The 9,462-nt window shown below is 35.1% G+C and overlaps 1 protein-coding gene across 5 annotated transcripts in view; it reads left to right on the plus strand.

Annotated features, from left to right (window-relative positions):
• The window catches only part of LOC145997448 (protein FAM13A), a 167,036-nt gene extending 159,096 nt beyond the window's left edge, over positions 1 to 7,940 (plus strand). For all 5 annotated transcript variants that reach the window (XM_083134507.1, XM_083134511.1, XM_083134512.1 and 2 more), the window contains 4 exons: positions 325 to 449; positions 2,570 to 2,785; positions 3,151 to 3,398; positions 4,499 to 7,940. In XM_083134507.1, the coding sequence (XP_082990633.1) occupies positions 325 to 449; positions 2,570 to 2,785; positions 3,151 to 3,398; positions 4,499 to 4,733 (824 nt within the window). In that variant the 3' untranslated portion in view covers positions 4,734 to 7,940. The remainder of the gene's footprint in view (positions 1 to 324; positions 450 to 2,569; positions 2,786 to 3,150; positions 3,399 to 4,498) is intronic.
• Positions 7,941 to 9,462: the final 1,522 nt, after the last annotated feature.

Genomic DNA, 9,462 nt, shown 5'->3' on the forward strand with positions numbered 1-9,462 from the left:
GCATTAAATATTCAGCACTTGTTTCCTAAGCTGTACCTAAGCTGACAGATAGGTTCAAACCATGGTTAATGTAAGTTCTCATATGTTATAGCATCAGCTATCTTATCGTACATTATGTCTGAAGTGATATAAACACTATATAAAATAAGTGAAGTTGAAACAAAACGGCAGTAGGTTTTTTAGGAAATAATTTATAATTTGGATAGTAACTTTTTAATATTGGTCACAGGAAAGCAACATCAAATAACAAAAATACATTTGGTTCTTAGAAGACACACAGTTGTGAGTTTTGTATTCATAACAAAGTATTTCTTTACATTTCAGAAATCAAGGAGGATCCTCAGGGTCCATGTGCCGCTGTTCAACAAGACCGCATTGTGCCGACACCTGCAACGCACAGCAGTAAGACTAGCGTGAGCCTGGAAGACACACTGACAGATATTGAACAGGTATGTTAATTTCTACTCCATGCTGCTGTTGATCGAATTGTATTTAATGTTAATTTAATTGTTTTCCTAATAGTAATGAATAGAGCCCGGAAGTTCAGGCATTTATTTTCATTAAAATAGGCAGGCAAAAAGGCATTTATAATGTGGAAAATAGGCACTAAAAATGAAAAAAAGGCAAAATAAACCGAAAAAGACACATTTGAAAGTCGCTTACTTTTATCTATAATTTCTGGCAAAATGTTAAGATCTACATTGGGAAGAGCATTTCAATTTTTCCGTCTTGATTGCACATAACTAACTACAAGGTGTGTTTTAAGTTCTCAACATTCATTGATAGTCGTCTGTCAGAGAGAATGTTTCTCATAATAGAAAATGATCTTTCTACTTCGACAGAAGTTATTGGAGCATACATAAAACAAGCTAATGTAGCTGGACTCATTTCGGTAACAGCATTTCCACCTTTTAGAATATCACAAATTGTTTTCAATTCTTTCAAGTCCTCATTTGCACTCACTACCCGTTTGCACTTTTCCGCAACAGCTGACCCCTTTTCTCCTGGCACTTCCATCATCTGCTGCATAGATTCCTCGTAGATTTTCATGGATGCTATAATTGTAATTGTCTCTGGCAATGCACCATAATGTGCAAAAATAAACTTGAATAGCACAGGAGTTTTTTCACTTCACGAATTGAAGCCGCTTCATTTTCTGGAAGAGCATCTATCACCTCACTAATTTTTTCAAGGTTGTTAGCATAATATATAGCTGCAGATATCCAGGTTCCACATCTGATCAAGACTGGTTGCGGAGGTAAACTAAGCTCAGATGCAACTTTATTAAATTTTCGGGTTCAAGAGGGAGATTTTAGAAATATCTTCTTTGTGTTTGAAATCAACCTGTCCACTTCAGCAGTCAATCATGCACAAGCAAATGTTAACCAAAAGGCAATATCCTAACTGAGCATGAAATACATTTTTCTCACACTTTTCTCCTCCAGCAATGTTGAAACATGCATGAGTTCAATATTACTTACATAAGGCGAAAATTATTCACATAATAAACGGAAGAAAAATAAATGCCAACAACGTCTTTTGGGAGAAAAATAATTTATATACACATTTTTTTTTTAAAAAAAAAATGGTCAAATTTCATTGAAAAAGGCAAAAAAAAGGCATTATAATTAAAAATAGGCAGTGCGGTCCCAAATAGGCAAAATGGGCAAAATGAAAAGGCTTCTAAAACATTCGAAACAACATAAAAAACGTATATCCGGAAAATTTTATCAATATATGCAGTAGATAAAAAGAGGCATTTTGCCAAACTTCAGGGCTCTAGTAATGAATCACCTAAATGCATTGTAGGTTAGGGATATTGGTAGAAATCCTTTTTTCCCACCATGCTAACATAATTCTATTTGGATATATTTGAGACTATCAAACATTGTTACGAAATGCACAGTCAAGGTTTAAGTCCACTTATATGCTCAGATAGGCTAAATAAGACTGACCCTACCATTTAAACTGTGAACGCGACCTCTGATCAATGTACCCCTACCAGGAATTGTACTTGTAGGCGAGAACATAAAGTCATTGTTCTGTTGGAGAGTTCAGTACATTGTCATGTTTATATTACATATAACAATGTTATATTTTCATATGTAATTTTGTTATTATCGGAATGACTAATGAAATATTTAATTTTTGTCAGAAAATGTAAATGAACATTATTTCTACTATGTATACGATTACAGAGATAATCTAGATACTACAGTACGTAGCTAGTTTTCAAATAAAAGTAGATGAAATGAAAGCATTTTTGTCATACTAATGCACAGATGTATTCAAAGTTGAATAAATTTCAAGGTTACACTTTATTGCTAGAAATTCCTGATTTTCTAATTGAAAATAATTTTAAAGCAATTGAGGTTCAATAATACTCGCAGGATGGAATTTAATATTAGTAGTATAGTAATCAATGTTTCATACACGTCTGTGACATGTGAGACTTTGTGAGGTACATGCATTTATTGCAAGAATTGGAAATTATTCTCTAAATGTAATTTGCTTTATTAGTTTCATTGTGCAGGTTACAGTGTATTATAACTGGTTTTCTTCTTTGCAGAGGTTGAATGAAAAGCGTATTGTAGCAGATCGGCCAGAAAATCTGGAAGATTTGTCCCGGGAACAGTTGCTCGATGAAAAGGTTTCTGTTCAAAAGTGTCTGCTTTTGCTGGAGAGCATCCATGGACGGCCAACATCTAGAGAGGATCGTGATCTTGTGAGGCCATTGTATGATCGCTACCGTGCTCTGAAGCGCTTGGTGGTACGAAGTGGTTCGGTGAGTTTTGACTTTTTTCGCTCTCATACGTCAATAAACAACACATTGGTGATGTATGTTTCTTCATATTTGATCATGATGATTCATAATACTAAAGTATAGATGCCTATATCTATTTTTTTAAAAATAACTCCAAACACAAAAAAAATGATTACAATTTATAAAGCTGATGCAGGTTTGATTTTCTAGATATGGCAGCGATTTGTGCTGAAGGGAAGCTTAATTAATTTTGAAAACTATTGGGGAATTCTAATGAACCTAGATTCAATCACTATTGAAGCCATAATTTATTGTTGGCTGTAGCTGTATTTAGCCATTAATGAAAACTTTTCCTCACCACTCATTTCAACACTTTTCTCTTACAGTCCAAATTGAAGGACAGTGTCACAGAATTGGCAACAATTCACGAGCACGAGGCAATGGACTTTACACAGGCTTCCCCCCAGCATCAAGCAACAGCAACAGAGGACAGCACGGGAGCATCAGAGACAGAACAAGAATCAGTTGACCTGGTGCCATTGTTGAAAACTTCATCCGGTGATGTGGATCTTCTGGACTTAAAACGACAGAGGAAAGGTGCTGAAATTGGAGAAAATCTTCATGCCTTGCCAATGTGAGTTCAAATTCTTCCAGGCTCTATATTTACCTTTGAATAACCCTTCTTCAAGAGGAAAATTCATTTCCCATTTGGTTTTACATGGAGAACTAGGAATCTTTCATACAAACTTTTCAGTTAAATTTTACAGAATGTAGTTCTGACTTTTGTTGATAAATATTATTTGGATTAATGTTGTTAGTAGAACATTCGGTTGCTTTATAAAATGCCCTCAAGTGAAACAAATTACTCAATCGTGAATTTGTATTCTAAGTCCGTATTGTCAAGCACAATTTTATATTCCAAGGTTTCAATGCCCAAATCTGAAAAGAAAGATTCCTTCCTTTCCAGTATCAAAAGTTAATGAATTGTACCTTGCCTGACTCATGAATCAATGAGTATTTCTTTGCCTGACTAATGAATCCAGTATTACTTTCTTGCCTAACAAATCCATGATTACTTGATTGCTTGAATCATGAATCAGTGATTACTTCCTTGCCTGACTCACGAATCAATGATTACTTCTTGCCTGTGCAATGTATCAATGATTACTTCCTTGCTTAGACATTGAATGAATGATTACTTCCTTGCTAACCCATTGAATCAATGGCCAGCCTCCGTGGCAGAGTGGTTAGCACATTGTGCTACTATGCCAGGATCCTGGGTTCGAATCTCAGCCTGGGCATGTGTGTTTGTGAGTGTCCATTCATCAATTTCATCATATCATCACTCATCCCCATCTTCGCAATTAGCCAAATGTGGTGCGAAGGTGAAGTAAAATATCAAATCAATCAGTCAAAACCATTGAATCAATAATTACTTCCTTGCCTGACTCATGAATCAAGGATTACTTCCTTGCCTGACTCCTAAGTCAATGATTACTTCCTTGTCTGAATCATAAATCCATGATCACTACTTTGCCTGACTCATGAATCAATGATAATTTCTTTGCCTCACTCATGAATCAAAGATTACTTCCATTCATGAATAATGAATTGAGACTTGTACTTTTTCTAAACCACAAATCTAGAATTTTATGTCATAGCTTTTGAGATTGAGATGAACCCATCATTAATCGGTGTGTTCCGAAGATATTTACGTGGTTCTTTGTCTTTCAGGCCTGAATTACTTAAACAGCAGAGGGAGACTAGAGAAGAGAAGAAACATCTTCGCCGATCGCTAAGAGAGTTCGAGGAAGAATTCCAGAGGGCCACGGGAAAGAAGGCCCAAAAAGAAGACAGGGTCCAAGTGGAAGGCATCTACATCCAATACAAGCAAGCAAAGGCCAAACTTCGGTTACTCGAAGCCCTCCTTGCCAAACACGGAACAATTGGAAATTGTGGTGGTGTGTGAACTGGGGAAATATATTTTCTTCTGATTCCAATCATATGGTTTGCTTAGGCAAACTCCCCCATCAGAGATGAGTTCTGGCCGTAGTTGGAACTCCCTCTCTTCTGAGTTTTCTGTTAGGAGTTCCTGTCAAGGTTCTCAACGCTTGAAAGCATGCAGCTTGTATAACGCTAAGGGTTGCTCCACTGTACATACACACGATGTTAAGTATGCCGAACGTGTGTGGCAGAGATTTGAAGATATGTATTACATCTAAGTGAATTGTTTTGTTAGGATTGAATGCTGAATCGAGTTTACAGATAATGTAGAGGTAAAAATGGGCATGGATGTTGCATAAGTTTCATATTTTCCTTAAGCGATGCTCAGCTTATTTTTATGTATGAGCATAAAGCATTTTGTGATAAGATTTATGCAAATAATAGAGAAACGTGGTACATGTTAGTGGTTGAATGATGTTATGGCAGTTGGTACGAGAAAGCTTGAGATTTCAAAGTTTGTTTTTTTATTAGAGTGTTTCGCTGATTTCGATACTCTGTAATCAGTAATGAAAAAAAAAGCTAGCGGTCTGTAGCCAACGTGTTAATTGGTGTAATTGCTGATTGCAGTTTATCGTGACAGAGTGGATGGTATTGAATTTTTTTCTGTAATCACACGAGACTGAGTTGCAGTACAATGTTTTCACCAAAAGTTAACTGAAGCCAAAGTATGTTTTTATTTAATTTTTTTTTTTAACAGATTATATTTTCACCAGATCATGGGAGTTCTCGCTATTTGGTCTATAAATGTATTAAAGTTTTGAGAAAATTTAGATTTTTATAGTCTTTTTTACTGTTCCGCACAGTTTTCTCTACTGTTATATCAGGCAGGAATAAAAATTAATGCCTTCTATGGATTCAAAAGCCAACTAATTTCCAAAACTTTGACCAAATAAACGTTTCGCAGTTTATCAAATAAAGTACCCCAGATCAGGGGTCGAGAAATGTAACGTGCTTGAGACTTTATTTGAAGAATATACATGCATATGTAATGCAAAGTAAAAAAGTACATTTTAACAAGAAACAGAGCATTCACGAACATCATTTGATGAACACACAATAGCTTTTTATGAAAATCATTAGAGAACTACTACTCCACTCACGTATATATAGTTATTTACTAACAAACATTTATGTGTAGTTGTTGTCAGGATGCTAACATTAACATGAGTGTCCATGTTGCAAGAAATGAGAAAAATGTATACATAAGTGAAGTATATATATATATATTACATGTATTACAATTGTTCTGGTCATTATAATAAGAGAGTATTTTTTCTTTAGGATATAAATAGCAATTTTAGTTCTAAGAGAAATTTTTCATCAGAAAACTTAGCATGTTATCCTAGTCTTTACTATAAAAAGAGGATTTGTTTTTACTTTATCAATGAACGGATGAGAATTTCTTTAAACGATACTATACGTATTATATATAGTTTATTCTGTCCTCAGGTTTCTGCTGATAGATAAAATCTGTGATATGTAGGGAAGTTAAATAAGTATGAGAATGATATGTTATTACTGGTTAAAGTAGTCTTAGTTTTTAATTCCACAGTTGTTTATTTCGTACTGTAATGATCAGATATTGGATGTTGTTTATCATGGTTATTAGAGGCGTGCAGGATGAGCAAGAAGCTATTCTGATATTCAGGGTATTCTTGTATTCAGCAGTATTATGTGATTTTTTTTTTGGGTGTTTATTGAAATTTTCTACCATTTGTACTTTGCTCACGGTGAGAATTTTATTTCCTGGTTCTTAATCAATTTCGAACATTAGGAAATTTTTCCTGATTTGGGACGTGAAACAGAAAATTTTCCCAGTTTTGGGATCAGGACAGAAAATTCTCCCGAATTTTAGATCGGGAGTGGAATTTTCTTCCTAATTTTGGGATTGGTACAGGAAATTTTCCCCAATTTTCAGATCCAGACATGAAACTTTTCCCAATTTTGAGGTTGGGACAGGAATTTTTTCCCCTATTTTTTGGGATCGACTGGAAACCTATTCTTGATTTTTGGATTCGGGCGTGAAATTTTTCATGTTCCCCGATACCGAAGTTTAGAAATCCCGCATGCCTCTAATGATTATAGATGCCTCGAGAAGAATTGGGAGCAGATCTTTTTGAGACACTGTATAAGCAGGTTAGAAAAGCACAATACATTAATTCTCGCAACTTTTCTTTGGGCATCAATTTTAAAGATAGTGGTTGAAGATGGTACTATTTTTCACTATTCAATATATTTCAAAAGACTGTGGATTATAGTTGAAGTGTTTAGCAAAATATGAAAGAAAAATGTATGAGTCTGATCATGAAATAACGTATGTAAGCTGCACTTGTGTGAAAATGCAGAGCGAAATGTTTGATATTCTCTTTTACGGTGGCGATTTTTTTGGCATTTTGTAATCTGCCAAGCCTAGTTCTGTAAGCGTTGCGACACGTCCTTTTTCATAAAAGTTATAGATTCAAGAGTATGTTAACTGTATTGCGTTAGGCAACTTTTTTCTGCTGCTTCTCAACATAAATTGCAATACTTACACTTGTATGCTTCCTGTTGCGTTCCGAGGCATTGAGTGCATGTTTTCGGTGCAGCGAGGACAATTAATAAATGGTTTGGGACAGTTCCTTTTATTGTAATAAGAGAATGCTAGTACCTGATCAGTAGATGTAAACGGTTGTTTGAAGTATGGTGATGGCACTTAGCGAAAAATTTATCTTTCAAGTACAAAGATGGATGCATGGGAAAGGATAGTTGTCGCAGAGATATTTTTATGATAAAATAAACTTTCGTTTTGTTGCGCTGGGGGTTATTATACCAAGTGTTTTTTGGTATTGAATAATGTAAACCAAACACACAGTACTAGATTGGTACTGAAAGACTGTTTTAAATGTGACTAACTGTTTGGTACTGTTAAATCTGTTGTAGTTTTCCTGTATCATAAGAAAGGACGTGAATTGAGCAATTATTTTGAATGAGTTATGTTGATGTATAGATTCTTAAAGAGGTAAAAAGTAAGGTTATGTTGTTTTTCCCATATGCCATTTTATGTATAAGAACATTGTTTATTTCTTGAAACATGCATATCCAGAATTTGTTCAGAACTGATTTGCATATTGTACAAGGATGGGACAAAAAAATTTCATTTTGGCACAATAATAAATTAAACTTACAAGAATAATTATTGATTTTCATTTCTTTTTTCACCTGTTCATTTTAAAAAGAATTCTGAAAGTTTTTTTTTTTTACCATAGTACATGAGGAACGGTGGGTGGTAACAGTTGTTCGAGCGATGTATGTTGTTGCATTTTCCCCTATTTATCAATCATGACAGGAAATTTTCCCTTATATTATAATTGGGACATGACATTTTCCATGATTTTGGAATCAGGACAGGAAATTGGAAGGAAGGCTACTGTCTTGGTTATAATAGTAAAATATAAATTATGTTCCTTCGGAAATATTTCCACCATAAAGCAAGATTCAGAGATGAATATTTGTTTCAGGAAAGTGTTCAGTTTAGCTTTAATGAAAAAAATTCATGCTTGACTGCCAAGAATGTGTGTGTGTGTAATGACTCTTTACTAACTCATTACACCTGTGCACAGATGAATGAATACATAGAAAACCAGGAGTCTTTCTCAAAAGTGATATTCATAAGCTTCTGGAATGTTTGCAAAAGAGAATTACTGTTGACTGGAACTACATTAGAAAACATATGTTAATGTGCTTTCATTGCAATGATGATAAAGTTGTTCTACGTAAAAGCACGTTCTTATTTGAACACCTCCTGTATCTTACATATTTCCTACATACTTGACACATCACATCCATGAATGAGAAAAGGATATTTCCAAGATGGAATTAAGAATATTTCTCTGATCATTAAAAGCCATAGTGGATGAACCCACTTCCCAAAGCATTAGATTCCCAAAAAAAGTAGTAGTGTTAAGATAAATTAACTAATCTTTTACAGTCCAAGCTGATCTAATTTTGTGGTCTGTGACAAATCGGTATATGTTGAAGGACAAAGAATTTTTGTTTTCCTAAACAATATACAAATTATGTTTACATAGAAGGATTATTATTTTATGTATACAGATGGATCAAAAAGTAGTGAAACTACTTTTGAAGGTATGCGCTTATGCCCTGCTATGGAGGTATGCGCTTATGCCCTGGTATCTGAAAATTAACCCAGGGCGAGTATATCTTGAAATAAAAGAGTTCACTTTCAGCATCAATTCAAATGGTTTATTTTATTTTGCTTTTCTGCCACTTTGGCTAACCACAAAGTATAGGAGGCCTCCCGATGGTGCAATGGTAGCGTTGTCTCCTTGTAATCAAGGGGTCCTGGGTTCGATACCTGGTGGAGGTATAAGTGGTTCGGATCCCTCTTTAAACTGTAGGTCAAGTCCCGATTAGCCTTACTGCGCATAAAGTGGACTCGGAACACCAAATCAACCAACCAACCAACGAATTATTATGCAACCAAAGCCTTTAAATCAATTTGACGAATGCAAACAAGATTACTCAAATACCTACATCGGTGATGATGATGAAAGTGATGAAGGGACACTTGCAAAGGACACCTATGCTGAGGCTAGGATTCGCAACAGGCTGTGCTAACCACTCCACCATGGAAACCGGCTGGGCAGCAATTGAGCAGGTAAGTGTGTGTGTGTGTGCCGCACATGAGAGTGTGC

Source organism: Lepisma saccharinum, chromosome 13 (genome assembly GCF_977018435.1).
Source record: "Lepisma saccharinum chromosome 13, izLepSacc3.1, whole genome shotgun sequence".
NCBI classification, from domain to species: domain Eukaryota; kingdom Metazoa; phylum Arthropoda; class Insecta; order Zygentoma; family Lepismatidae; genus Lepisma; species Lepisma saccharinum.